Here is a 25,913-nt window from a genome sequence, read left to right on the forward strand (position 1 = left end):
TAACCTTTCGCAGGGATTTCTCGCCAACCAGTAAATATTCACTTTTTCGTTCATGTACCAACAACTACAAACCATATATTAAATCATCGCAATGCAATTCACTCCTTACTATTCAATGGTTCCTTGGCGTATCGTTAAGACATGTTCAACTTCAACGAAAAACTTGCCGATATACATCTTTTCCTATCGAATACTGCACAGATTCAAGCGCTTTTCCAAGCCATGCTTTAACATCTTCGGTTTCCTTCCCGGCAACTCGAACAATGACTGATATATGGTCATTCCCTGTAAGGGGACTTAAGGACCAGATTACTTTGTCTGGACCCTTCATCTTCATGATTGAAATGGCATGGTATCTCCGAACCAGCTCAGTGATAACAGCTTGCACCTGGGGACCTACAAGGAACAATGTGGCATAACACGAATATGGCTTGAGTTTCTCAGCCAAAGCCCGCTCAGGTAGAGGCTTCACGTCAACCTGAGGATCGTCCAACAGCATCGCATCCTTGGCTATCCTCTTCCCATCCACCAGGATCTCGTTGACACTGTAATACCTGGAGAAAACCCACTCTTCTCCTAGAGACCGACGACCAGAGGTGACCCAGTCAAGAATGACGGCGGATGCATTGCCTGTTAAGCGGAAAGTCTGTATTTGGTTGTATGAGGCTGAACGAAAACAGGTGACGGGGTCTGGCAGTAAGAAGAGGGATGCATTTGGGTTGACGACGAAGGTCATGATTTGAGTTGTTGGTGGGGGATGGGAGCTTGTTTGTACAGATGCCAGTCGGTGGCCTGGTCTGGTTTTGAAGACTTTGGTGGATCCCTGTTAGTGAGGATTGAAGCCAGGGACAGGTCGTGGTGCAAGGAACTGACTTGGGAGAGCAACACAAGCTTGGATTCTTCTCCGACATCAACAGACAAATTTACTCGGTCGCCGCTGACAAGCCCGCCTCCGTATGTTAGGATATACACCACAGCTACTCCGTCTTCAGGGATGCGAGGAGACAACAGTTTGAGTGGGTAGGTCGAAGAGAGCTCTGAAAATACTGCTGCAGAGCCATGGCAGGACAAGGAAATGCGACCTCCTCCGGCGTCTATCTTGGGTATTGCTAACATTGACGCCTCGCAGGTAGTCGATTGCGAAGGACCGCTCGGAATTGCGGACCGACTCTTGACAATCGAAAGTTAAGGTATAAACATATGCAAGTGATTCCATAAGACAGATATATACAACAAAGCAAAAGACGAGAGTATAGGGACGAAACATCAATACACTAAAAAGATCCTAATTATAAAGAAAGAGAGAAAATGACCATCTACATTAAAATAAACTATTTCCGTGAATTGTAATTAGTACTTGCGAGTAGCAAGAGTCCTTATCTCGTACAGGAAGGAGCGATCAGGTTCACACAGAGCATCTTCGCGCGAGAGAGAGTTCTTCCATCCTTTGATTTCTATATTATGCCGCTCTTCTGCTTTTCGGCAGTTCCGCACAAACGTGTCATCGATGTCAAATACCATCGACCCTCGCGAACCACGGTCGCTACCACAGTCCGACGGTGTCCATGTTTGACTACGATCAGGAAGAGAGGATGAAGTCGCCACATTCGACTGAACAGAAGCTCGAATGGTCCCGGCTTTGGATTCCCAGCTGTCACTATCATCCTCATCATCGGCGAGGTTAGCAAAGACATCTGGTTCATCCTCTTCCGGTGGCAGAGTTGAGATCCAGCACAAGCGTATGGGATCAAAGACCATGTTCCCCACTATCCGCGCGCCAGAGCCGAAAGAGCTCGCGGAGGAGCCTATTGATGATCCAGTGAGATGTGTGATTAGCGCTGGTCGCGTGGACGCGACAACAGCATCAAAGTCACGTAAGACTTGTTCGTTTCCTTCCCATCGCATGGTATGTGGATTCCATTTCATGTCACCAACAACTGGGAATTTCCTCAGAATTGAATTCATGTGGACAGATGTCATTCATTACCTTTGGGACCTCCAACGCCACCCAGATTCCGTATCAGAGTAGGCCTCGTTTGTGTCGATAATGCAACCTTCTTTCTCATCGGCGGGGAACGTCCCGACGGATTCGAGTTGGATGGATCCAATTTCGATGCACGCTTGGAAAAGAAAGAAGTTGCAAACGTTATAGGCTCGGCTTATAGGAATAAGTATTTCAGACCAATAACGCATGGAAGAACACAAGACTTACCACTCGAACCTTCGCGCAAGTTTTTCCTACGAAGGGTGTCACCAGGCGATTTAGCAAAGCTACCACCAGGAATGCGATGGCCATGGCCTTTGGGCTGTACCCTGAACCGACTCTCCTTGTCTCGATCAGTGGGCAAGTCTTCAATACCATCAAGTTCCGTGCCATCCCCATATGTGCGCAGGCGTTTCGGCCTACGAAGCACTTTAGGTGCTGATGTGTGTGAAGCAAGCTTGGAAGTAGATGCTGGACGTGGTGGAAGTGGCGATGCTGTTCGACGGATGGGTGCGTCTCCCGACGAACCGAAAACAGCCGACAATGTCGGACGCGACTTGAGGCGACCAGTAGTGGGAACCGTCAGACGAAGAGCAGCAGTACTTGTAGAAGGGGTGGAAGGACGGGTGGGGGGGACTTTGTAATCTTGTGTTACTCGACTCATGGATGCCTTGTGCGACTTGGCACGCGACGCGGTAGTAGGTTCTTCGTAACGAGCACTGTTTGAGGAGCTCGGCACGGAAGATCCTGACGTTCGGTTACTGCTGCCCATCAGTGAAGACAATGACGATTTCCTTGAGATCTTCTTGGAGGTTGGAGGCGAGTTGAGACCTGTATGAGACTTTTGCCCGCGGAGACTGCCGGGCCTGGGAGATAAAAATGAAGACGGAGCAGTCGAAGGCGTGTTCGAGCGCGAAGGCGGATACAAAGGTGGAGAGGGTGAAGGTCCAGACTTTTGGGCATTTCGGGAGGCGGTTGGGCCAGGTTTGACAGGGGACTTGGGCCTACCAGACCTCAGTCGCCACGAAGGCCTCGTAGCTGAAACATTCCTCTGATGAGGAGGGACACTCTTGCTTCGGTTATCCGCAGAGTGCAAATGTGACTGCTGAGTATTGGATAATAGCCGACTGGGACTAAAATCAGCATCGTCCTCAATGACTAGACCCATCTCAAAATCATCCTCGGGATCAGGAGTAGCAACCTTGACTTGATAATCCGACATAACAGCGGCTTTCTTCAAAGTTAAAAGGTTGGTGAGATGACGAGCTCCTTTGCAAGAATCGAATACGTCTGAAGGGATGATGAGCCCTTCAAGTTCACTTTCGTCTTCATCAGTTTCTGACTCCGGGTTGGAAGAAGCATTGGTGAGACCGAGGTTGGAATAGGCGTCGGAAGACTGAGAAGAAGAGGTATGGTCTTTGTCGCCCCATTCAAGAGAGCCCTTGGAGGATCGGTGATTGAGAGTCAAAGGTGCCAATGACAATTGGGTCAATTCAGAGGGTAAGAATAACCCTTCTTCGAAGTCCTCCTCTATGGTGCCTGGAAGAGATTTCTGAATGACAGGTTTTACAGTCGCGGAGGCCTTGATGGTGGATGCGCCCTCGTCGTCATTGTCATCATTGGGCTGTAGTGAGGGCTGGGGGCGGGCAATGGAAATGAAGGGGGGCGACTTTGCCAGTGAGTGCGAGTGTGGCGGGATGTCGACCTCAGGCATATTCCAGTCTTCTTCATTGTCATCCATGTCGGAAGTGGTGTCGCCGTGAATGGTATGGCCTTCAGGCAGGTCGAAATCAGCATCCGGCCACTTTTCCCGCCCACGAATAGTAGGAGCAGGGATGGGGCTCATTATATGCGGGTAATGAGGTAGAGAGTACGAGCGTTATAAGCTGGAGAAGAATTGGTGGTCGAAGAAATAAGAGAGGACGGATAGAGCGAGTGCTAAGGATGCTAATTTGGTGGTGCAGCGGGCGCCGCCGTGCTGAATTAAGGCGTGTTGGAGGAAAACGAGAGCAAAAAAGAGAAAGAAATTGTGGTGGTAGAAAATACTGCCGCCCGTGGATACTAGTCAAAGTATCGAGCTCGTTGTCTGCCACTGGGAAAAACAAAAAAGCCGTCGCCTCGTGTCTTCGTGTATGAGGTGTGACATGCGATATCACGCATCCGGCCCGGACCCCCGCTTCACCTCAGCCGCCTCGAGGTAAACTTCGATAATACCTTGACCTAATTCCAAGTAATGTAGAGCTTGAAGTTGAGTCGGACCCTCATTTCTACAGGCAGTAACATTCCATTCTTCGATTCATCTAAAAAGTTGGACCAGCATTAATGGCGGCAGTAATCAAAGTGTATTCTTATAACAACGAATAATCGCTGAGAGAGCTGCACGGGGACACCATAGCGCGTCTTGAGCACTTCGAACTCGGAAGTGAAGGTAGAATAAGTACAACAGAGGAACAATGATGGCATTGGATGGAGATACAAAACCAAAGAGGAGAATGCTCGGTTAAAATAGCGTGTCCTACAAAATGGTAAGTTTCCAACGAAGGAGGGTCATAGTAGGCTGTACCTCGTCACGTAGATATTCACCAACATCACTGTCAAATACAAATTAGTACTGCACGGGGGAAAAAACAGGAGTACGTACGCCTGATGAAATACGATGATAGACGTTGGATCCATTTTACGGGTATCAACCGTTGACCGCGCCGTCACCCCAAAACCCTACGAGGCATGAGATGCTGTCAAAGCACGGGCAAATATACGCACTAATGGCACATCGCTCATGCTGAACACCACCAACCCCTGATGTTCCGGCGTGTCTTCTGTTATTCGTCCAAGATGTGCTTTCACTACATGATTTCCGTACAGGAACGGCATTTCACCATTGGGTTTTATCCACACCTAGAAGAAAATAACGTGTAATGCTAAATTCAACGTTACAGAAGCAATAGCCCACCTTGTATTTGGCGTACTGAGCGATGTAATCAAGCGATGATATGTGCAGCTTGAACTTTCCGCTTTTACTAAATTTTCCAAAGCATGTACCAAGGCTGACAAGATTGGGACGTGCAATTGACGATCCTAGACGCATCGATGATTCAGAAACATAATAAACCCTGTCTTTATGCAGTCTAAAGCAGTATGGTTCGTCCTTTCGGTCGATGAGGTGAATAAGGTTCTTTCCCTGTAAAGAGATGAGACTGTGAACACAAGAGGAGGGGCAAAAAACGGACTATGTAATTGGTGAGCTTGGTAAACAGTGTCTTGGATTCATCTTCAGTGAGGGGTCGCATTGTGTTGATTCTGAACTTTTTTCCGCAACGGAAATATAAGAGGTTGATTACGTAATTCAGCGTACTATCTGCCCAATTTGCAATTCCACCTACCTTTTCAAACACGCATCTATCGTTAGTCGTATCTATGTCTGCGCCCTCATTTTCATCATTCCCTCCTTCTTTCGGGTCATTTCCAGAAGACCTCAGTAACGATCCAGGTCCTAGTCGGTCGCACAACGACAGCAAGCACCGCAAGCATAGTCACCGCGAGAAAACCTCCAAGAAAGAAACGACACGGGAGAAGGAAAAGAAAAACAGGCATAGGCATCGCGATAGGACAGCTACGGAAGTAGATGACATCTCTGCCACCCGTTTTTTCTACTCGGATAAGCGCGGAGACCCGTTAAATGTGCAGTACGGAGGTCTGCACAAGGGCGATGTTCCCAAATATAAGACTATCAGCCGTACGTCGTTGCTGGATTATTCTATAGCATCTAATCATGGAAAAGGTGGCAGAAATGTACTAGGTCTATCTCCAAGTTGGACTGTGTTGCACAGGGGGCCTCAAGGTATTGAGATCGGAATGTACAGACAAAATGTACGTTGCTTTCACTCCATTTTCCCTTCGATGAAACTGAAGCAAGATAGCGCCCGAGCCTAACGGATGCAAAGACTCGCAACCTTGTGAATTCTGCACCTACTCGACGAATGCCGGGCCATAGTGACAGTTTCCAATTAGATAAGACTGGTTTTCTGCGCATCTCTTCCATTCGAGAACAAAGCCAACATTCTTACCGCTCGATCACTGGTGATCACCATTCTAGCTCATCTTCAGGTTCCGAAGGATCAGCTGCTGAAGACTCGGACAGCCCAGAGGAGGATGTCGATACAGTGGGTCCGACAACTGCAATAAAGACACTTGAGCAGCAACTCAGTGACGATCCTTCATCTGTCGCTACTTGGTTACAGCTTCTGTGGCGGACATTGTCAAATGTCCCTATTCCATCTAAAAATTCTGTAAGAGTCCGTGCGGAAATCACCATATCGATACTTTCTCGTGCATTTTCGTCGGACGTTCGTAATACCACATCAAAGCCTCTTCGGCTCAAATATCTCAGAGCGGGTGAAGAGATCTGGCCTGAAGCCAGAGTGCAAGATGAATGGGAGGATGCGTTCAAGCTTGGCGGAATCGAAATTTGGATGGAGTGGCTAGAGTGGAAAATCAGAAAGGAGACTAATGGCATCGATTATGTTGTTGATGCAGCCAAACATGTTCTTAATGCTCTGGGAGATGATGAGGTGAGCAGAGTTCGGGTGTTTTGGCGCTCAGCCACAGCTCTCCGTACGGCAGGGTTTGTCGAACGCGCCACAGCCCTGTTTCAAGCACAAGCTGAATTGTGCGTACTTGGTTATTTTCAATCTATTACTTAGCATCTGAATTGTACATTTCAGGACATTCGAGCTTCCTCAAGCCTTATATGGGTTACCAACGAGTAGTATTTTGGATGCTTTGGAAGAGTTCTGGGAATCAGAAGTTTCGCGGTTTGGTGAGCCTGGTGCTAAAGGATGGGCTCAATGGGTGTCTTTGGGTAAAAAAGGAGAGACACCGGCACTAGTATCAAAGCAACCCTCCTCAGATGACTCTGACCCGTATCGTCGCTGGGCTCGAACCGAATTGCACACAGACCGCGCATCGCATATCCCCAGTCGGGCCACTGAAGATGATGACTGGGATCCATATTCCACCATCATGTTCTCAGATATCCGATCGCTCCTTTTGCAGTTACAAACAGCTCACGGAAAGGACGTATTTCGGTTAGCCTGGCTATCTTTTCTCGGCTTTCATATTCCCGGTTTCTCGGACTCGCCTCATGATGCCAATTGGGACGATCGGTGGAATTGCATGCATTTGATGAATCCTGGATATCTGAACGCCATTTTTCCCGATGAAACACACAATACCGTGACGGCAGATTCGTATTCTGGTGTCTTGGTTGGCCGGGAGATACAATATGTTCGTGGTTCAGTGCCTATCAAATGCTGGGGCTACGGCGTGTTAAGTTCACTAGACGATGCACTCTATGGTGATGGGCTTTGCTCAAAAATAGACTTGGATGGACTCGACCAGGAGTTCACCAGAAGGATTTTCAGTCAGCTTAGGCTTGGGGCTGATGATTATGAGTGGGATCTCCTAACTTTAGGGTTTGAAGCCGCCTCGAGCGTGAAGAGGTAAGAGAGCCCTCTAACGACCGTACGTTCATTGACGCTTCACTTAGTGCACTCAAAATTTCCCGGTCATTTCTATCTACGGCCCGCGATTCTTTACCACACTGGTCAGCTCATGCACGTTTGGAGCGAAAGAGAGGCAGATTCGACGAGGCTCGAAAAGTTTATACAGCTGTCCTTCTGTCTTCGCCTGTTTCTTTAGACCGACCGTGGTCCGGTAGACTCTGGTGGGACTGGGCGGAGATGGAATGGCTTGACCAGAAATCTGATGCAGTCATGTCTGTTATATTCAAAGCTGTGGATATTGCAGGTCAAGGGGGAGTCGCCATCCTCCGAGCAAAACGAAACCTGGAAGATATATCCAATGGCAAGCATTCGGCTTGGAAGGACAAAGAAGCTTGGGTGAAGTTGCGAGCTCTACTTGAGCTGTTGACTTCGAGGGACCTCGCCCAAAGCCTTTCTGTGTTTGACGATCACATGCACCAAGCTGGTGCTGGTGTCGCCGATGAAAGCATGACTGTTGCTTCTCTCTTATTCATTTTCCGGCATGGATGCGTTTTGAAAGGCCCGATGGCCCCTTCCATACTGAGAGACCGTGCCGGCAACGCCCTGAGGAAGTACCCCAGTAATTCCGTAATATTTGGTCTGTTCTTGGAGGGTGAGAAAGGACAAGGAATTTGGGGACGTGTCAGAGATCTGTTTGGCGAAAACTCTAGAGATGAAAAGGATTTATGCCGGCGAATCGAGGAAGTATGGGTGTCGAAGTGGCAAAGTGGAAGATGGGAAGGCGAAATTGAACGTACCAGGAGTGGATTAGCAGCAGCTGTGGAAAGTGAAAGGTAAGGCTTAGTTGACTGTGAATCTTCAAGTATCTCAAGCATGATGGTCTAGAACAAGGGGAAGCCTGATATTGTGGCGCATTTATATCGAGTTTGAGATTCGAGCTGGACAATTGCAAAAAGCGAAGCAACTACTTTTTCGCGCTATTGGTGAATGCCCGCTGGCCAAAGGTAAGCTGCGAATGTTTGCCGTGGGATAAATATGTAAATGACTTGACTGCACTGCGTTCAGACCTGTACCTTTTGGCTTTTGACCATTTGCGAAACGTCTTCAGTTACCACGAGCTTCACGCCTTTGTCAACACAATGGCGGAGAGGGGTATCAGAATGAGGCATGAGCTCGATGTGAAGTTGCAGTTAATCGAACCGGGTGACAAGGATTCGGACGATAGTGGAAATGAATCCGAGATCGAGAGAAATGCGCGAGAGTTGCGAAGATTGAAGCCATACTGAAGGAGGGGAGAGTACAAATTGATGATATATGACACAGTACGTCGTATTCGACAGATGAATCACAATTTACTAGGCGTGATTGAACCATTCCCCGCATTGTTAATCTCTCCCTGTTGAGCTTTGGCGGCATGCTGTTCTTCAGGGTCACGGTATGCAACAGGCTTCCAGTTTTTACCGTGAACTACAGTATGAAAGAGGTCAAACCGAGAACTAAAGTCGGATTTAGGAACAATGTTATTAAAGGGGGACTTGTAAAGCTCACTAGTTCCCCATGACGTCCGCAACGAGTTTGACTTCATCAATCTTGTCCAGGGAAATATTCGCGTATAAGACTACTTCTTTCCCAGGATCAACAGGAGCGGTTAAGGCAGCGCCATCTGGACCATATATCTTTCACATGATTAATATTGATCCTCTTGAAAGCAAGTCAGCTTACAACGGAGAAGCCTCCACCAGGGAATGTGAACCATGGATAGCCGAGCATTTTCATTTTGCGAGCACCTGCTTCGCTGACGACATGACAGCAAACCAATCCGAATAGGCCACCTTCCATGGACACAAGTTGACTCATCCGGCTGGAAGCTTCGCCACTGACAATGTAGGGCGATCCGCCAGTCAGAGGTGGAAATGCAGGCCACCATCCTCCCACGAAGATTTGGGGGTATTGAGAGTAAAAGTGGGTCTTCAACCATGGCTGGAAACCGGACTGAGCAACTTGTTAGAAGAGAGAAGCGAGCTGTATGACAAACCTGAATGTGCTCCCAACAATTCAAAGATCCTAGCCTCCCATATGGCGTCTGAACTACATTGTAGATGGACTGGGCTATCGGAGGTAGATTGTCAGCAGGCTAATGTCGTCTCAATATGACAAGAATACCGCTTCCATCTCCAAAAACGGTTTTCTCATAATGAGTGGGCTGCACATAAAAAGCGGTCATGTCATTGGCTTATAGGAGAGTAGGGACACAAACCTTGATCTTGCGGCGGTGGTTTGCAATGTTGCCGTCGGATGTAATAGTGACTTGGGCGATGTAAAGAGAACTTCCGTCTCGCTCAGAGAACCCGAGGACTATGTTAACTTCAGCTTCCTTGACGGCCTCCCGGATTCTATCCATTTCAGGGGAGTGAAGAAACATCGAGTTTGCTTGATACTGCTTGAGGACAGTTTGAGCAACGACAAAGTTGTTGGCCCATGGAGTCCAGGGATAGCCTTGGGAACGTTGATTAAAATTTCGCCTCTGAAGAGAAGTATAGGACAACTACTTACCAGGAATAAAGACTTCTGGGAAACCGATAATCTTGGCACCTTCGGCAGCCGCCTCGTGAACGATTCGGATTGTCTTCTCAACCCCGCCTTGAAGGTCAAGCCATACCCTGTTGTGAAGCGCTTAATGAGTAGGGACAAGTCCTAGTGGAGACGAAAGGCGCACGGTTCAGCTTGAACGGCGGCGACCTTGAAGATCTGGGTGTTGGAGGGAGATGGATTAAGTGAGATAGGCATCTTTGGACTGAAAATACGACATTCCCACTAGACTCTGTGTTTTATATATTTCTTTGATGAGAATTGACGGCACCATATCTTAGCCAATTAGATAGTGAAGCTACACTTGGCCCGTGTGAACGCAGATTCCATATCACGACTGGTTCCACAGAAACTAAGCAGGACCCGGTTGCTTCACATCGCATTGACTCGGACAGTCAGTCGCCGTTTAGGTTCTCGTACGGATTTACTTACTTGCTCCGTTCACCTCAGAGGGAGTTCGTAGATATTATCACAGATCACGAAGTAGGTGACGGTGTGTGAGGGTGGCGCCGAGATCACCGCTCACACGAGGAACTTGGCACAATCGTAGACAGGTTTATCGACTGCTGATTGCGAAAGGCCCGACAGGTTCGGCGGTAAAATCAAATACCAACTAAGCTCGTAGGTAAATAAGGGTAAGCACAAGGTCTCGGGGCATCGACTCGTTCGTTACACGGTGACACGAGCGTGTGTCGGATGTCGGACCGGAGCCAGTATGGCTTCTTCTTCCTGCACGTTGTGGCTTGCTCTCTCAGACAGCGAGCTCACCGTCGACGACGTCGGTGAACACCTGGGCTCCGTCACAGACGACCTCTGGGTCGCTGCCGCTTGCTATGACAGAATAGTGGACGACGTGTCAGTCCAGCAAGCCCTGCTTAACGTTGGCCTCGACAGGACGAAGCAGGCTTTTCATCGGGCCCAGGACGCCCTTTCCCACCTTTCCAGCTCCCCGTCATCCGAATCACTGGATACTACGGCCGTGTCACTCAAGCAGAGCGACTCTTGCCGGCTTGATCCTGCAGTAGCCTACTTTCACAATCTTCCCGGTGACGCGCAATTATGTCGCCTTCATGGCCTGCTTCTTCGGCGTTTGGACAGGCTGAATACATTCACTGAGATGTGTCAGGTGGCTCCAGAAGAAGGTGGCGATGATGCAGACGACGAGATAACCGAATGGGAGGATGATCCCTGGGCCGACCAATCGACTGCAATGGTGTCTCATGACTCCTCCAAATCCCCACAGTTCCCGGTTTCACTTTCCTACTTCATCACTCAAGAATTAATTCATACAGCATGCCAATTGACGCTCCACCAATACTTCCGTTGCCTCCATATTCTACTCGAGCGTCATCGTTCAGTTCTCTGGGTGCACCGATTCGTCATATATGACAGCATCCCGGGTTTTGCGAATCCTCTCGAGTACCTCGAGTTTCTTCCTCGGGTCAAGTTTGATGAGAACATGGAAGAAGAGGCACCGTGGAAGGACAAGGATATTGGGGATGCGTCTTATGTTCCATTATTCGAAGCAGCCACAACTTCCCTTGGAATTCCTAAAGAAATAGAATCATCTGCGCTCAGTCTCCAAACGTGTAACAATCTAATGACATCGGAGGAATTGTCGGGTTGGTATACCAATCGTGTCGACAACATCATATCGTCGACAGGGATGATTGATACTGCCTTAGCAGTGATCCAACATGGTGCATCTCAGGGAGTACCAGGCCTTGACGAGCTTGGCGAAGAATTAAGTCTGTTAACACGTCTCGTTTACGATGCACCTGCTGGTGATTCGCCCAATGACTGGACGCTGAGTAGTTGGAAGAGCATGGATTCGAGGACAGTTATTCGGGCGTATCTGTCCCATTCGACTCCAGAAACCGTTGCAGCGGATATGTTACACCTTGTCATGCCGTATCTCTATGTTCTCGAGTCGCGAGCAGAACGGGCAGGAAATCCAAATTCACAAATCTACAAGGATCTTCTCTACGACTACGTCCTCACCGCGTCACTGGACGTGGTTGCTGCCATCTTCGAGGGTTCGAAACCCACCATGCCCAGTTCCCAGAGGATTATCAAAGACGACGAGGACATGGCTCGTCTGGCACTCGCTTGTCTATATGGCAGTGCCAGTATAGACGAGTGGCCCACAATGAGCCGCATCTTTGAATGTTTGCCGGCTTGGGATTTGTCAAAGTACGAAGATTTGGACGGTGATATTGCTGATACAACGATTGCGTCTCTGGGAGATTTTGTCACCCCGACAATCGCTCGACCGCGATGTACAGCATCAGATCTACTTATGTTCTTCAAGCCTTTACCCTTGTCCTCACTTTCACGAGCCCTAGATATTCTTGACGTCCATCTGGAATCGGGAGAAATACTCTCTCGATGGAGTGTTGCAGCATCCCTCAGCTGGTTCCTCCAGAGCATGAATGATGAAGCTGAGCAGAAGGCATGGGCCAATAGGATGGCTCGCCGAGCGGGTTCTGCAGATCAGCTCAGTACTCGAGAAGATTGGGAATGGCTTCTTAAGGACATGATCAAGCTGTCTAGAAGGGGAAATAGTGACCTGCGAGGTGCTTTCGGCCTCTTATCGCAGGAAGAAGTTACTCGAACATTTTTTAATGGGCTTTTAATTTCTGGCAGTGCGTATATTTCACTTCGTGCATACTTGCAGATTCATGATCGGCCAGAATTCGACATTGCAAAGGCACTGTTACAGTCCAACCGCAACATCTCGGTGCTTGATACGACGGCTATTGAGGATATATGTCTGACATGCGTTCGGGAATTTTACGACAACGCCAGCTCGGGCAATTATAAAGTTGGAGATATGAAACTTGCTTATGAATGGTAAGCTTCAATGAATGCTTTCCATAATGATCTTCATGTATTTTTTTTTAAAATCAGTCTAGATGTCCCCCATATATCAGAACGAATCAGAAAAGAAAAGGAGTTCATCGAAGCGACATCCCGGCTGTCGTCATTCAATGTGATGTCCCGGCCTGGGATCCCCATCACTCCCATCGAGATCCGACTTACGAAAGACCGTTTATCTCTCGTGTCCCGAGTCCTTTCCAGCAACGCTGATGCATATAAGCATACGGAAGTCATCTTAGAGTTGGTAGCCATGCTTGGATTCCGTGGGGACGTTACGGCAGAAGTGAAGACATTGGCAATGCTTGCAGATACTGCGTTGCAAAACGAGGATTTTACGCGTGCATATCAAGCTAGCGAACGCATGGTCAACACCGTCCTCGTATTACGCTCCTCTAATGCGAATGCATCCAAGATGCAGGAAGCTAGCGAGGTGTGCTGGGTTGCATGCTTCCAGTTGGGTCGGCAGCCAGAGTTCGATGACGTCGAGAAAAAACTGTCGCTCTTGGGCCGTTCGCTGGAGCTGTGTCCTCCAGAGCAGCTTCATGACGTACTTACTGCTTGGCGACGATTGGAAAAGGAAGATATAGAGCGGCGAGAAACCCGTCTTTCCCAACGTCGGCGTGCCGGTGGTGCAGCTTTACCTAGAAAACGTACTCCAGCCGCTGACCACCACGAATTTTCTCTCCGATCACGGCTTGCAGATTTTCACATGCCGTCTCCTCCCTTGCTGAGCACACCAGATGCTGCTGCCTTGGCAAGCAGGACCTTCAAAACTGTAGCAGCAAGATTTCCGTTCAGTAGGGGTAGACCTCGTTCTCATCCTGACGATGAGACCTCCCGAAGTGGGAGTCGACCCAGGGACGGAGATGATGTCTCTTCGCAGGCTACAAGGGTCTTCTCAAAAGGAATCGGATGGCTTCTTGGAGCTGGTGAAGAGGACTTGTGATTTATATACATGTTTAGACACTCAGAATAAAGGGGTGTGATGTCTACAAGGGAATCCGGCCAAACGAAGTTAGAGATACGAGAGACTGAGAAACGAGTGACAGATAATTTTGACAACAAGACAGAATCAAGAGAATTATGTAGTGGAGATACGTAATAAATCTCGGTCATGAGAAAAAAAGGAGAGGTACTACAACAACAGTGTAAGGCATAGATAAGTCATAATTAACGAGACGAAGACGACGGGTCCCAGAAAGTAGCATGAAATAAATGATAAAATATTGTTGAAGATTCCACAAAACGAGCGACAAATGAATGGAAGTGTTGTACAATTTGTAAGTGCCGCACGCCGCGCAGTTGAAAAATTTACACAGCCCTCCCAAAACGCGAAGTGCCTCTGCCGGTCCGGTCTCTAGATCTGTTGATGCTGACACTTTTGGATTCTCCGTCAGTGGGGTGCGACTCATCAGCACGTCGGCGGCGACCCCGCCCGCAAGAAGAACAATATTCATCATTATCATTAGTGTGATGTGATTCGACCTCCTCTTTCAGGTCTTTAATCTGGCCTTCAAGCTCCCATATGTGCCGCTGCCAAGCCTTCTTCGCAGATACAATCTGATCCTGTAAAGCACGGATAACAGAGGACTGGTCATCGCCCGCGTCCATGACAACGGGTTTGTCACTCAGCCGAGAAAAAGATACAGGAGTGGTTGGTGATACGGCCGTGCTCGGGCTGGCAGAGCTAGGCGTGTCTGCATCAGGAGACGTTAGCGAGCTGCTTGGTATCAAGTGATCACCGAATTGAGCGCTGAACATGGTAGATATGGGCCTGAGCTTCAGTGCAGGGAACTCAGTGACATTAGCAGGCGCACTCTGCGGCGACTCGTTAGGAATACCGAGTTTTAGGGGGAAATGCGGACCTGCTGCTGATGAGGGCGTTGGACGACTGATAGCTGCTGGTGAGGAGGTTTTGATAGATAACGGGGGATGTGTGCGTTTGACGCTAGAAGAGGATTTGGTAAAGTCTGTGAGACTAGAGGAGAGGGTCGGCACAGGAATGCGGTGTATGGGGACTTTGACAGACTTCTGAGTCGATTGTTGGGCATTAAAAGCGGCGTAGCCGTCAGATAGGGAAGGCACAGGCGGAGGCGGCGATTTATCATCCTTGCCGCCATTGAAAAGTCTCATGAAACCACTCTTCTTGTGCTTCAAACCCTTTCCTCCCGGGGAAGAGCCAGAAGAATTTGTGGAATGTAGAACAACAGCCGGCTCCGAATCACGACGTTCAACCTTAACAGGGGTTCCACTGACTATGTTGCTGAAGGCTTGTTTAGCTCGGGTACCGGCGCTGACGGACCGAGCTCTTGCCCTGGCAGTAACGCTGCTAGTGGGGCTATGATCATTGACGTTCTCCTTTGTTGGAAAATGAAAGGCAGGATCTGTCGAACTGGGAGTGGAAGCAGCAGCCTGTGCTGCAATGGTCCGTGCTCTCTGTGCTCTGGCCTCCTCCAGAGAGATTAACCCAAAAGCAGGGGGTGCTCCCCTATCGGTCCATCCAAGGAGATTGGAGGGATCGCTTGGGAGAGAAATGTCACCAGGACGTATCGTCATGCTTTGCACAGAAATGGGAGAGGAGATTTCTTTTCTTTGAATGGTAGAGCGAGGACTATGAAGAGCTGGCAGGACTGGCGTTTCTGGCTGAGGTGTGTCAGGGCGGCACAAAACCTTTCCATACTGAACTTCTGTCACTGTCGCAGATGAGTCGCTGCGTGGGACAGCAGGAAAGGCGAGGTGGGGCAGAACTTCCGACGTGTCGTATGATTGTTCTGAGGCTGATCTAGCATGATTAGGATTAGAATAAGGATGGGCGTCATCTTCGTTTGAGGAGTACGAAGGTCTAGAGCGAACGCGGGATGAGTTCGTATCAAGCTGACCGACGTCATGCATTGATGAAATATAAGATTCTGGGGGGGAACATGAAGAGGTCGGTAAAAGGAGTGGCGGTTGCGCAAGAGAGGGTGAGTGAGATCGCACACGCGATATGGAAAAGGGGCTCCGCGGTCCACTTCTTGGTGAAGCCAACGAACCAGAGGACGTACTGGAGTGAGTTAGAGCACTAGTAATCCTACAATTAGAGCACATAAGATAAGAAAGATCTTGGCAAGGAACTCACTGGAGGGGTCCCCGGGAATAGGACATTTGGGACGACGCCGACTCGAAGGAGCTTTTGCCTTGAGATCGTCTGGATTCGAAACTCGGTTTCCTGGTATCGAGAGGCTGAACAGGGCTAAAGGTGCTCTTCAGCTGGTCCGGACATTTATCCGACCCTACCTCGTCCTCCATCACCGGTCCCTCATCCAACTCCCATGGCGCCTTGGAATGAAAGCGCATCTTTGGACCAAGAAGGCTCATACGAGGCATAGGCTCGTCATCCTCGTCATTTTCATTGTAATCGTTCTGGTCTTCATCGTTATATACAGAGGAAGAGGCAAAGGACGAGCGGGGATCCTCGTCGAGGTCAAGCATGCTGACTGCGAGTTCGTTGAGGCGATTCCGCTCCCTGCCTGACCTGGGCGATGAGCGGGATAGCGACTGGGACGCCAGACTGCTTGTATCTGCCTCTCTATGAGGTGGTTGAGGAGAGAAAAAAGGATGGCTGTATATTGAAGGGGTGTCTGAAAACTCGGAAAGAGAAGGAACGCGAGAATGAAGGTCAGCGCGAGTGGCGCGTTGGTCGAGAAGATGGCGAAGATGGTCTTCATGAGGGTCGGGAGGGGAATTCATCGACCGCAACATGATGGCGAGAGGCAGAGATGCTAGAGGCCGACTCCCAAGTCCATGGCTGATCTTCCGTCAACATATGCATACAATCAGTTGTACCTTGCACGGAATTGCCCTTTTGGGAACCGTAGCTGCCTCCACGTAACCGCTTGACGGGATCTTTCGAAAATCAAAATGCACGGCCGCCGACAACGTAAATCAATAAGTTTTTCATTCACGTCTAATTTTGCACAACGCGTGTTTTCACAAAACGCTAACAAAGGTGTTGCCGCAAAAAAGGCAACGATGGACCGCTTCCAGGAGTTCTTCCGTGACCCATCCCCTCGCCGTTGTTGGCAGCCAGTCCCCGGTGGCTGGAACACCAGAAGACGACGGTGGAAGAAACGCCTTTCGCGTACAGCCAATGCAACTCCGAAGATACGGTGTTGATAGTATAAAAGTCGTGATAGAACATCGGGCTGTCATTCGTATCTCGTTAGCTCAAACTTGTCAAAGGGCAATTCAAAGCACTGACACCATATATGACCGAAAGGACAGCGAGCCACGGTAATATCCTCCAGAGGGATTTCGGTTTGACATGCTGGACAACGCTCAGCGAATCCGTTTGATGCCTGGTTTGGAAAAAGCGCTTTGATTTTCTCGGATATGTCTTGTCCCTCCGATAACAGGTCTTGAGGACAGCCGGGGAGAAGTGACTGCACTACCATCCTCAACACGAAGGGAACATCATGTTCTAGGGAAAGAGTAAACATGTGCCCAATAAATGGTTGCATAGACTTACCTGTAAGACAGTGCATAATAGCTGCCAAATGGCGGATCATGGTACGCAGAATGCGATGCGAAATAGTGTTCAGAAGGGATTGTGCTGCGTACCCTAGTTCTTCCTGTTTCACGGCATCATCTGACAATTTCTACCCTAAATTCAAGCCATGCCCATAGAAGAGAGTGAAGCGACGTACCCAAAGGTAATCAGAGACCGAAAGCCTCATTCTCAAGGCTATCAGAATATCCCAGCCAAAAAGATGTTTCGTCAAACTTCTTCTGAAAGCGCGTTTTGCTTCTGGAAGTAGGGGACCACTCCATGGAAAGATAGAAATGCCGGTGGAATAATCAGGCAGTTCGACTGATAGGATTTTAATGATCTCAGTGTATAGGGCTGATACTTCATCCTTGCTTCGGATATGAAAGAATATTGGCCGAAGGCTGTTCAGAGGCGACGTATCTGGGGTTTTCATAGGAAATCAACACAGTAGCGGAGGGAAACGTCATACAGGCTTTGGCAGAGTTCAGTGTGTGTTCTAGTGCTTGAAGGATATTGTTATGACTACTCTGATCCCATATCTGAGCCACCATGAACATGCTTTGATGCCGTGCGTCATGCTTATAGCTGAAGTCAGCTGTTCGCGATGCCCTGGAAGACGTTAATAGCGTCGATCACCCGACGAAAGGAAACTACGAACTCATGAATCCATATTAAACTGCCCATGCTATCATATGGCACCATTCCACTAATATGATTATCATCCATGTTCTGAATGGTTTCACTTTCAGAGCGAACGAATATTGCTCGGACAGCATCTGAGAGGGCCTGGGTTGTGAGCGAGGAACCATCCCATGAAGGGTTATTTGTTACGTCATGAATGATATGTATGGAGCCATCAAAAAGAGTCAAAGCGACAGCGTCATGTCCAGACACGTATTGAATGCCTGATACGGGCAGGAAAGGCGATGATCCAACTGAAAGCCTGTAATATTTCAAAGTGAGGGTCCTGATACCCGACCAAGAAAAAGGCGTTGATGCAGGACATGTGCTCAGGGACACTCTTCCCGGTTTACAGTGAACGAGTGCATACTAAAGGATAGTCAGGAAAAGTATGGATGAACGATGGAGCCTCACCGCCTTTCTCGGAACTTCTATCCATTGTAAAGCTGTCACTCCTCGACCATCACGACCGTCGATATTCGAATCTTCTTTGAAAAAAGTAAATCTGATTTTATAGTTTTCGCTGAAATCATCTGACGAGACTTCGAGTTCTTCAATGACTTTGACCAGACCGACAGTGCCATCGGCAACAGCATACGCTACATGCGCCTCGCCTGTATCTCGTCTGAGAGATGTTCCACTCGGACATAAGGGTCTCACCTACATCGTGCAGGACCGACTAACGTCCAAGTAGAAAATGCCACATTGGTAATCCATCCTTCCGCAACTGATATAGTATGTATGTGCTGAACGTCGTATTCTTCATTATACCTACATGATATTGAGTTACCATCAAAAGATAAACTCGATTCTTCACCTGACAAACACTACGGACCCACCGCGACTTCCACCAACGAGCAGTGACCCATTGATCATTGGGCTTGGCGACACTCCAAAGTTAGGTTGAGAAGACCACGACATACCTGTAATGGTAAATTTATGCTGGATAGATGTGTCGTATATGATGGACGCACTGATAATTTGGGCCTTGAGGACATTGGAGAGGTCGGTCTCATGAACCAACGCGTACTCTTTTATTAGGAAGGTCGTCACGTCATGAGTCTGGACTGTAGTCAACAGGGTTGCCCATCGTCCTGATAGAAGCACCAACTCTTGTCCACTCTCCTTTCAGAGTATTCTTGCTTGATACCCAGAGTGATAGATCCATGTTTGAACTTAGAGTTGCGACTACGCATCTGGCAGAACGTTCAACACTGAGCCATACGCAGAGTCAAGATATGTCATACCCAGCGTCGACAGTGACACAGCTCGGTGAGATGGTCACTGCTAACAGAGAAACATCTATTGATCCTAATGAGTTTGCACCCCACTCTTCAAATTATATGTCACTTCGAGCTCAACGCGAAAGAAATGCAGACTGCACCTTGCGAGTATTCGGGCCATCGCACAGCAGCGGTTTTATCCAGCTGAATCAACGTCCGGAACCAGCCTACATGAGGTATACCTCCCGCTTCACCGACAGACCTGATAACTGAGGTCGTATCAAAATTAATTCCATGGTCTGGTGTCTAATATCACCCGTCAGAATGTTCTGCGGGTTGGATTGTCACCACACACCATTATGTATACAGCCGACTTGGTGGCAATCACGACTTGTCCATCGGACGACCATTGAACGCAATTTGAGGAGGGGTGTGATGTTGCTGTCGGCAAATTCAGAGCCGTATGTACCGCATAGTGTGACATTTTAGACGTCCAAGTAGACGATTTACCAAGAAATCAACGGGGCATAGGAATCCTAGGTGCCTTTCCCCAGAGATGGCATTAGAAAAGCTGAAAGTAGGACCAAGAAAAGTGGAAATTCGAAATTGCGATCGGTCCGGAATACCTCTCATGCAACATGTACAAACAATTTTCCCTGTCAGCCTTTGTTCAGCCTACTACTTCATCATGGATTCTTCGTCGACGCCTGAAATTGTACCTGTTCCTTTGCGTGCTTCGTCAAATGGCCGAGTTTCAGCTAAATCCTGGAAACATCTAAAGTCTGCTACAGTGTGCGTTCACTATTTCTCAACCAGGTCCAGCCAGGTCTCTTAAATCCCAACGTTTGCCCTCTCCAGCCGAAGTCTCGTATCTGCCGGACGGAAGTCCAAGAGCTGGGATGATCGAATGGAAAAAGCGAAGAAAGCTATGTCTATTAAAAAGCTGGAGAAAGAGTTGAAGGACGAAAAGCAAGCTGAACTTACGCGGTACGTTGAATTCCTTTGCAACCGGAGACATTGTTCATTTCTTGTAGTCGGAAAGAAATAACATTAGAGAGAAGAAAGGCAGCGGAAGAGAGGCGACGACTGGAAGAAGAGAAGGCCAAGGTTGACACTTTCCTCCCACCCCTACTCTCAAATTGACAGGATTTTAGATGAGCGCTAGAAAAGCCGCTCGACTACGGAGAAAAGCTGGTAGAAGCAAGAAAATTAACGGTTAACCCCTCACCGACCTTTCGGGTCCACTCTGTACGTAGTAGTATACTATCCATGATGCTAAACGTCGGCAGTGTATACATGTAATTACAACGTCCATGTCGTGTCGACCTCACCCTCCTTGACAAACGGTTTATCTAAACCGACGATCACGCTTTCGCATAGAGGACAATTACATGCCAACATGTTGTCCAACTCTGCTCTCAGCCTCTCAACCTTCCTTCCTCCGTCCGTATCGATCTCGTCCTTTCGGCCACCCATTCCAGGAATCCACGCAGATGGCGAGACAGCGGCAGCCAGTGCATCTGGAATGATGAGATCCCTGAGCTTGTCGCCGGCTGATAGTACGCTACGGCCCAACAAGTTTGCAGCCCGAGTGCCGTTCTGGAGAGGATTGGGAAAGTTTGAAGAGAGCAGAATACGTGATTGGGGATTCCGAGGGTTATTTTGACTGGGATTTGGCGCGCTGGAAGCATTTGGAGGGTTACCAGCTGCTCCCTTCACCAGTTCGTTCTGTAGAGTAATCATTCGTCGCAGTGAATGAGGCGGAAGGTATTCTTTTGCCTGCGAAGATATTGACGCCACGGATGTCAAATGTCATGGAAAGATTACTTACAAGACCGATCAGACAGTCCGCATGGAAAGCATGGCGACAAGGGAAGACGTAGAATTGCCGAATTAGCAAAAGGTGGGAACACGACGAACACGATTCCCCTGCGTCGATAGTGACGAACCGATTTTTCAGCGCCGCGATATCTTCTTTAATCACTTCTGCCGTCCGTGTGGCCTCGTCCATATCGCTCTTGAGGGTATCAATATGCGACGAGTATCCTTCAAGCGCGCGAGCTATTTCTTCTTTGAAGTCGTCAATTACAACGAAGTCGGGGAAGAACGGAAGAATGTCTTCAATTTTGAGGAGATCAGTGTTCTCCAAGAATCGCATCGCCCTGGCGCAAAGATTAGCAGGCATACAACAAACAAAACATTATCAGCAAACGTTTTGATATCCTTTTTGTCCTGGACAACATATCGAGCAATTTTTAGCCATAACTTCTTGCGCAAAGGTATATCCTGTTCAGGCATATCGGCATTAATTTGGGCCAGTTCTAAATCACCCTTTTCAAGCGCTAGGTCAACGCTGTTCTCCCACAATCCCATCTTCGAATAAATGTGAACACAAGGTTGTGTGCGTCCGGTCTGCTTGCAGAGTCGCAGAGCATAGTCCAGGTCGTAGTAAGGTTTGTCAGTCAATGGATCACAGGGGGCATTAGTCAGGAATCGAAGAAGAGGACCATCGTCCACAGGAGAGGATGATGGTGAGGTAGGTGACACATAAAAAGTGATGAGGAGATTATGCAAAGTGGTAAATGTGTTATGCTGTTCGAATACGACATGATTGAGGTATCGGATGGCGTGATTTGGAGATAGGGGATCACGAAGCGCGTGCTGAACTTGAAGAAGGGAAGGTATCAGCTTCAGTGGATCAAGGGATGGTTGTTTTATCCAAGAATCCACCGTTTCCCGTGGAGTATTGCGCATGAGCACAGGTCCAAACCGGTAATAGAGACCCAGATCTGTCTGTGACCGGTCAGTGCATTGCATAGTACACAGACCATCTAACATACCTGCCGGTTAATGACATCCAGTGCTTTAGACCATTCCTCCTCCAGAACCCAATGTTCAACTACCCGGTCAAAGTCACCGATCACTGTCGCATAGTGCAAATACATATCAGTCCGACCGTGGCCTTGAATAAGTTCATAGGTCGTTTGAGGATCGAGATTTTGCTACATTTTGAATTCGTGAGGAGAAATTTCTATACCCAAAAGCCAGCGAGTCAGACCTTGTAGGTTTCAAAGAATTGCCGTAGGTCGTCTTCTAAGATCGTTTTCTCCGTCTGCAGGTTCTCGACATCATGAGAAACAGATTCAGATGCTACAACGTCATCCAGTTCACTACACTTGCTGAGGTAAAACTCGACGAGCCAGGTAGCCAGCATAAGACGTTGCGTTAGGTCCTAGACAACGCATTAATGAATATTCCTCGTTCGTGATAGAGTCTTGCCTTTCTCCTGGTTCTCTCTAACCGAGAGATGAGATAGGACCGTAAAGCATCACGTTCACCGACATCCAAGAACTTTAATGCCACTTCTTCAAACGGTACTGAACACTGAGCATAACATTGAGCTGATTGGAAGTAGCGAGTCTCATTAAAGAAAGCATTTGCTTGTGCTGATAGTATGTGATTGCGTTGTGTAGCTGTCTAGATGACAATTAATATACGTGAGAGACCATACAAATATATTCACCTTGGAATACTTCAGTGCCATGTCAAATTGCCCTTTCTCCAAATATATTTTCCACACATCACGATCCTCGTTTCCTATCAGTAATTCATATATCGATTGATTGGTATAAATCCAGTAAGTCTTTCGAACGGGATCCGCGGTTAGCCCAACGACCTCCTCTTCTGGTTTCTGCGAGACCTTAGTCAAACTGATATTCTTTGATGACCTTGGAAGACTCACAAGAGGCAATGACTCCTCATAAGCGAGCTTGTCATCGAGATGACATATACCCACAACCCGGTCTCGATATAACATAATGAAATGAAATTCACTGAGAGATATTGATCGAGGTGCGTTAGGAAGAGACGCTGGGGAAGATAGCGCGGGATAGGGGAGAACATCGGCAGCGTCAATGAAATCGTCTGAAGTCGAATCAAAATTCAGGTTCCCGTGGTATATTCCTGGGGCTAAGTGAATGTAAGAATAGCTCTCCATCAACCAATCAAACACGTACCCGTCAACCATGCCATTGATCGAGGGAGCGAGAACGCCTGCTCTGCGTTGGGTGTGTAGTAATGCAATTCTGAATAAGTCAGGTCTCCAGGTAGCTCGAGGATTCCTGTGCCAGACTTTGTTTAATGCTGAATCCTAACAAAGTTGTAATCACGAACTTGGAGCACTATCCCTATAGCTGGAGAAGAAACTGGAGAAGATACGACCACCGTCGTCTGGCCTGTGGTCAGGTGACCCGACAAACTGATATATCCTCGATGGAGTGGTTGCCACAACTAGAGCCTTCTTCGCGTCCGACGGCGGAAACAAGTCGAACCTGATGCCTGTAATAGGTTGTCTCTCGGGAAGTGAAAACATGGATTGTAAGTATCTTTCATGAGACTTGAAAAAGTCATCTTCTGCATCCAAGACGGCCTCCAGAATTGTACCATTACGCGTCCCAATGAGCATTTCGCGAGTCGATGTTGGATAAGAGTTAGAAAGAAGGGCAGTCTTGTTCCATGCAATACTCTCGATGACCATTTTGTACGTCTTGAGTAGCTTTGGTTTCTTCCAGGCCCTGAAGAGATACCAGTTCTCTCCCTGCAGCGAGGTGACGACAATATGCCTGCCGGAAGGATCCATGAATAACTTGTAGATGGTCATATCCGTCTCTTTCCGAGGAATTTGGATTCGAGTTGGCTGGCTTGGAGGAGTGAGTTCAATTATAATGAGAACGTTGGACTTGAGAGCCATGACCAAGATATCTGAGCAGACAACAAGAGAGACAAGCGCCGCGTTGATTGCACACTGAACTTGGCCGATGCTGAACACTGGAGCCGCAATCCCATCGTAGCTGGCGTTGATCTGTAGAAGGGAATCATGAAATTCAATTCATCTTTAACAACGATTGCGACGCACGGGCAAGTCTGACTCTCCAGTTTCTCTAAGATCCTCTTGCTGATGCGGTCCTGGTTCGAAACCTTCATATTGTATAGGTGGCAAGGCAAAGGGCACTGAAGAGGCCACGGTCGCGTGTTCTACATCTTTTTGTAGATCAGTCAGAGGATATCTTGAAAATATAGGAAACGATACACTTACAGTCGTCAAACATGAGTTGAATGCTGTCCAATATCTACTGTGTCCTAGAAAGGCAGTCCCATCACCGGAACGGACGCATTACCAATACTCCCACGATGTATAAAGGGGCTAATATTGCAGGCTTGCGTCTTCACCACTGTCCGAAACCATGGCACGTCCAATGCCGCGTCTCTTTCTCATCCGTCATGGTGTGTGTCTGTGCTGTAATAAAATTTCCTGGAGCCGATTGCCATCCGTGCAGGAGAAACTGAATGGTCCTTGAACGGGTAAGACAGCTGCCCTGGATGCAAACACTTCATTACTTCATTATTGACTCTCTTCCAGGAGGCACGTCAGTATTTCTCATTAATATCTATCTCTGTATTCGTTGGTTAAGCGGGCAGATATCAGACCGGTCGCAGTGATATTCCTCTTACGGCACGGGGTGAAGAACAAATCAAAAGCAAGGCTCAGATCTTAGTTGGTGACGGAAGTACAACGTGTCTATTCAGTGAACTTCTTCCTGTTCTGACGTCGCTCAGAGATCATCGATCCTAAGAATCTTTGCACTGTCTTCGTCTCTCCTCGCCAGCGAGCCCACAAGACATTTCACCTTCTCTTCGACCACGTCGAGACGCCACACCACATTATCACGGAAGATGTCCGAGAATGGGATTATGGTCAGGCTATCTATAAAGGAATGAATCCATTCCAACCCCCGTTTTCAGGTCAATACGAAGGGCTTCTGTCATCTGAAATTCAAGCCCGCGATCCGGGCTGGAAGATCTGGAAAGATGGGTGCGTCTGATAACGCAACTGATAAAACCATATCTGACTTGGTCTCATTGCAGTTGCCCCGACGGTGAAGGTGTAGAAGAGATGCAGAATCGTGTCGACCTTGTCATCAAGAATGTGAGTACTGTGCTGCATAGTACTTCAACTCTGGCACTATTTACCATCCACTCGTAGGTCCGTGAATATCACCGGCAATACAAGGAAGAGGGTCTCAATACCCGTGATGTAGTCATCGTGGCACACGGGCACTTTAGTCGCGTTCTTTTGGCTCGTTGGATCCGCTTTCCCCTCCGTCTCGGTACGTGAGATTTATGACTACCAATTAAACCAACTTATGTTGTCATGTAGGTACAAATTTCAACGTAGAGCCTGGAGGGGTGCGTCTTACGTACCTCCATCTTTGTTCTGCTTATTATAGTTCTTCAGGTCGCCGTGCTTGGATACAACCACAATAATTTGGAAGAGCCGGCGATGGACGCCTTGAATTTATATGCAGACCTCAAATAGCAAAGTTTTTGTGATTGTAGTACTAATAAGTATTGTATTAAAGTTAATAAATTTCCATGATACACGTAGAGTCGACGCCAGCCACACACCAGCCACACAACAGTACTACCACACGCCAAAGACGTGTAATTTAAAATACTAATTGCTT

General features: G+C 48.1%; 11 protein-coding genes across 11 annotated transcripts; 4 read left to right on the top strand and 7 right to left on the bottom strand.

Moving 5' to 3' along the window:
- Positions 1-65: 65 nt before the first annotated feature.
- Positions 66-1,180, bottom strand: BT62DRAFT_527830 (UreD-domain-containing protein). The gene is made up of 2 exons (XM_043181267.1): positions 874-1,180; positions 66-823 (listed from the first exon to the last, which is right to left on the bottom strand). The coding sequence occupies exons 1-2, from the start codon at positions 1,114-1,116 to the stop codon at positions 152-154; spliced, it is 915 nt and encodes a 304-aa protein (XP_043044150.1). The 5' UTR covers positions 1,117-1,180; the 3' UTR covers positions 66-151.
- A 170-nt stretch (positions 1,181-1,350) lies between these two features.
- On the bottom strand, positions 1,351-3,830 carry BT62DRAFT_1001450 (uncharacterized protein; the record flags this gene model as incomplete). The annotated part of the gene is made up of 3 exons (XM_043176741.1): positions 1,351-1,937; positions 1,988-2,158; positions 2,213-3,830. The coding sequence occupies 3 exons, from the start codon at positions 3,828-3,830 to the stop codon at positions 1,351-1,353; spliced, it is 2,376 nt and encodes a 791-aa protein (XP_043044151.1).
- Positions 3,831-4,219: 389 nt separating this feature from the next.
- Positions 4,220-5,297, bottom strand: BT62DRAFT_962499 (cytosolic large ribosomal subunit protein). Its single transcript, XM_043188647.1, has 6 exons — positions 5,215-5,297; positions 4,938-5,165; positions 4,748-4,882; positions 4,626-4,702; positions 4,548-4,575; positions 4,220-4,499 (listed from the first exon to the last, which is right to left on the bottom strand). Exons 1-6 carry the CDS (start codon positions 5,272-5,274, stop codon positions 4,485-4,487), a joined length of 543 nt encoding a protein of 180 aa, XP_043044152.1. The 5' UTR covers positions 5,275-5,297; the 3' UTR covers positions 4,220-4,484.
- A 104-nt stretch (positions 5,298-5,401) lies between these two features.
- Positions 5,402-9,025, top strand: BT62DRAFT_1045263 (uncharacterized protein; the record flags this gene model as incomplete). The annotated part of the gene is made up of 7 exons (XM_043178467.1): positions 5,402-5,720; positions 5,815-5,854; positions 6,081-6,653; positions 6,709-7,485; positions 7,533-8,321; positions 8,374-8,492; positions 8,554-9,025. 7 exons carry the CDS (start codon positions 5,402-5,404, stop codon positions 8,772-8,774), a joined length of 2,838 nt encoding a protein of 945 aa, XP_043044153.1. The 3' UTR covers positions 8,775-9,025.
- Positions 8,553-10,435, bottom strand: BT62DRAFT_1072696 (nitrilase). Its single transcript, XM_043178881.1, has 8 exons — positions 10,205-10,435; positions 10,042-10,148; positions 9,746-9,984; positions 9,652-9,691; positions 9,524-9,597; positions 9,211-9,468; positions 9,037-9,164; positions 8,553-8,984 (listed from the first exon to the last, which is right to left on the bottom strand). Exons 1-8 carry the CDS (start codon positions 10,273-10,275, stop codon positions 8,834-8,836), a joined length of 1,068 nt encoding a protein of 355 aa, XP_043044154.1. The 5' UTR covers positions 10,276-10,435; the 3' UTR covers positions 8,553-8,833.
- A 346-nt stretch (positions 10,436-10,781) lies between these two features.
- Positions 10,782-14,030, top strand: BT62DRAFT_991519 (Sec39-domain-containing protein). The gene is made up of 3 exons (XM_043190286.1): positions 10,782-12,722; positions 12,771-12,930; positions 12,988-14,030. Exons 1-3 carry the CDS (start codon positions 10,793-10,795, stop codon positions 13,901-13,903), a joined length of 3,006 nt encoding a protein of 1,001 aa, XP_043044155.1. The 5' UTR covers positions 10,782-10,792; the 3' UTR covers positions 13,904-14,030.
- A 140-nt stretch (positions 14,031-14,170) lies between these two features.
- On the bottom strand, positions 14,171-16,778 carry BT62DRAFT_527885 (uncharacterized protein). The gene is made up of 2 exons (XM_043181268.1): positions 16,076-16,778; positions 14,171-16,018 (listed from the first exon to the last, which is right to left on the bottom strand). Exons 1-2 carry the CDS (start codon positions 16,696-16,698, stop codon positions 14,269-14,271), a joined length of 2,373 nt encoding a protein of 790 aa, XP_043044156.1. The 5' UTR covers positions 16,699-16,778; the 3' UTR covers positions 14,171-14,268.
- Positions 16,779-16,897: 119 nt separating this feature from the next.
- BT62DRAFT_984993 (uncharacterized protein) lies at positions 16,898-19,973 on the bottom strand. The gene is made up of 13 exons (XM_043189901.1): positions 19,745-19,973; positions 19,551-19,695; positions 19,414-19,498; positions 19,278-19,362; positions 18,984-19,228; positions 18,831-18,937; positions 18,581-18,780; positions 18,144-18,535; positions 17,955-18,094; positions 17,643-17,905; positions 17,465-17,594; positions 17,198-17,416; positions 16,898-17,141 (listed from the first exon to the last, which is right to left on the bottom strand). The coding sequence occupies exons 1-13, from the start codon at positions 19,871-19,873 to the stop codon at positions 16,927-16,929; spliced, it is 2,355 nt and encodes a 784-aa protein (XP_043044157.1). The 5' UTR covers positions 19,874-19,973; the 3' UTR covers positions 16,898-16,926.
- Positions 19,974-20,077: 104 nt separating this feature from the next.
- BT62DRAFT_1001456 (uncharacterized protein) lies at positions 20,078-20,609 on the top strand (the record flags this gene model as incomplete). The annotated part of the gene is made up of 4 exons (XM_043176742.1): positions 20,078-20,181; positions 20,248-20,376; positions 20,424-20,496; positions 20,544-20,609. The coding sequence occupies 4 exons, from the start codon at positions 20,078-20,080 to the stop codon at positions 20,607-20,609; spliced, it is 372 nt and encodes a 123-aa protein (XP_043044158.1).
- BT62DRAFT_927926 (uncharacterized protein) lies at positions 20,428-24,559 on the bottom strand. Its single transcript, XM_043185388.1, has 12 exons — positions 24,485-24,559; positions 24,305-24,429; positions 23,563-24,250; positions 23,406-23,510; positions 23,132-23,358; positions 22,913-23,080; positions 22,669-22,866; positions 22,448-22,621; positions 22,230-22,391; positions 21,602-22,182; positions 21,221-21,551; positions 20,428-21,168 (listed from the first exon to the last, which is right to left on the bottom strand). The coding sequence occupies exons 1-12, from the start codon at positions 24,495-24,497 to the stop codon at positions 20,692-20,694; spliced, it is 3,249 nt and encodes a 1,082-aa protein (XP_043044159.1). The 5' UTR covers positions 24,498-24,559; the 3' UTR covers positions 20,428-20,691.
- A 51-nt stretch (positions 24,560-24,610) lies between these two features.
- On the top strand, positions 24,611-25,793 carry BT62DRAFT_927929 (phosphoglycerate mutase-like protein). Its single transcript, XM_043185389.1, has 10 exons — positions 24,611-24,672; positions 24,726-24,750; positions 24,809-24,815; positions 24,875-24,956; positions 25,006-25,143; positions 25,192-25,261; positions 25,315-25,375; positions 25,433-25,556; positions 25,607-25,635; positions 25,685-25,793. The coding sequence occupies exons 1-10, from the start codon at positions 24,633-24,635 to the stop codon at positions 25,763-25,765; spliced, it is 657 nt and encodes a 218-aa protein (XP_043044160.1). The 5' UTR covers positions 24,611-24,632; the 3' UTR covers positions 25,766-25,793.
- The last annotated feature ends 120 nt before the right edge of the window (positions 25,794-25,913 follow it).

This window comes from Guyanagaster necrorhizus, assembly GCF_019112545.1.
Source record: "Guyanagaster necrorhizus MCA 3950 unplaced genomic scaffold BT62scaffold_4, whole genome shotgun sequence".
Lineage (NCBI taxonomy): Eukaryota > Fungi > Basidiomycota > Agaricomycetes > Agaricales > Physalacriaceae > Guyanagaster > Guyanagaster necrorhizus.

Coding starts and splice junctions, on each gene's coding strand:
- BT62DRAFT_527830 (XM_043181267.1), bottom strand. CDS start 1,116: ATGTTAGCAATACCCAAGATAGACGCCGGAGGAGGTCGCATTTCCTTG. Junction 824..873: donor AGCTTGTGTTGCTCTCCCAA/GTCAGTTCCTTG, acceptor CCTCACTAACAG/GGATCCACCAAAGTCTTCAA.
- BT62DRAFT_962499 (XM_043188647.1), bottom strand. CDS start 5,274: ATGCGACCCCTCACTGAAGATGAATCCAAGACACTGTTTACCAAGCTC. Junction 4,883..4,937: donor CTCAGTACGCCAAATACAAG/GTGGGCTATTGC, acceptor ATTTTCTTCTAG/GTGTGGATAAAACCCAATGG. Junction 4,703..4,747: donor GCATGAGCGATGTGCCATTA/GTGCGTATATTT, acceptor CATGCCTCGTAG/GGTTTTGGGGTGACGGCGCG.
- BT62DRAFT_1072696 (XM_043178881.1), bottom strand. CDS start 10,275: ATGCCTATCTCACTTAATCCATCTCCCTCCAACACCCAGATCTTCAAG. Junction 9,469..9,523: donor ATTGTTGGGAGCACATTCAG/GTTTGTCATACA, acceptor TCCGGTTTCCAG/CCATGGTTGAAGACCCACTT. Junction 9,165..9,210: donor CTGGTGGAGGCTTCTCCGTT/GTAAGCTGACTT, acceptor ATCATGTGAAAG/ATATATGGTCCAGATGGCGC.
- BT62DRAFT_991519 (XM_043190286.1), top strand. CDS start 10,793: ATGGCTTCTTCTTCCTGCACGTTGTGGCTTGCTCTCTCAGACAGCGAG. Junction 12,723..12,770: donor TGGGCTTTTAATTTCTGGCA/GTGCGTATATTT, acceptor ATGATCGGCCAG/AATTCGACATTGCAAAGGCA. Junction 12,931..12,987: donor ATGAAACTTGCTTATGAATG/GTAAGCTTCAAT, acceptor TTTTAAAATCAG/TCTAGATGTCCCCCATATAT.
- BT62DRAFT_527885 (XM_043181268.1), bottom strand. CDS start 16,698: ATGTTGCGGTCGATGAATTCCCCTCCCGACCCTCATGAAGACCATCTT. Junction 16,019..16,075: donor TATTCCCGGGGACCCCTCCA/GTGAGTTCCTTG, acceptor TAGGATTACTAG/TGCTCTAACTCACTCCAGTA.
- BT62DRAFT_984993 (XM_043189901.1), bottom strand. CDS start 19,873: ATGTCACACTATGCGGTACATACGGCTCTGAATTTGCCGACAGCAACA. Junction 19,363..19,413: donor TGTGTCACTGTCGACGCTGG/GTATGACATATC, acceptor ACGTTCTGCCAG/ATGCGTAGTCGCAACTCTAA. Junction 18,095..18,143: donor AGTTTAATATGGATTCATGA/GTTCGTAGTTTC, acceptor AACGTCTTCCAG/GGCATCGCGAACAGCTGACT.
- BT62DRAFT_927926 (XM_043185388.1), bottom strand. Junction 23,359..23,405: donor ATCAATGGCATGGTTGACGG/GTACGTGTTTGA, acceptor ACATTCACTTAG/CCCCAGGAATATACCACGGG. Junction 22,392..22,447: donor AATTCTTTGAAACCTACAAG/GTCTGACTCGCT, acceptor TTCAAAATGTAG/CAAAATCTCGATCCTCAAAC.
- BT62DRAFT_927929 (XM_043185389.1), top strand. CDS start 24,633: ATGGCACGTCCAATGCCGCGTCTCTTTCTCATCCGTCATG. Junction 24,673..24,725: donor TCTCTTTCTCATCCGTCATG/GTGTGTGTCTGT, acceptor CCATCCGTGCAG/GAGAAACTGAATGGTCCTTG. Junction 25,262..25,314: donor TGGAAGATCTGGAAAGATGG/GTGCGTCTGATA, acceptor GTCTCATTGCAG/TTGCCCCGACGGTGAAGGTG.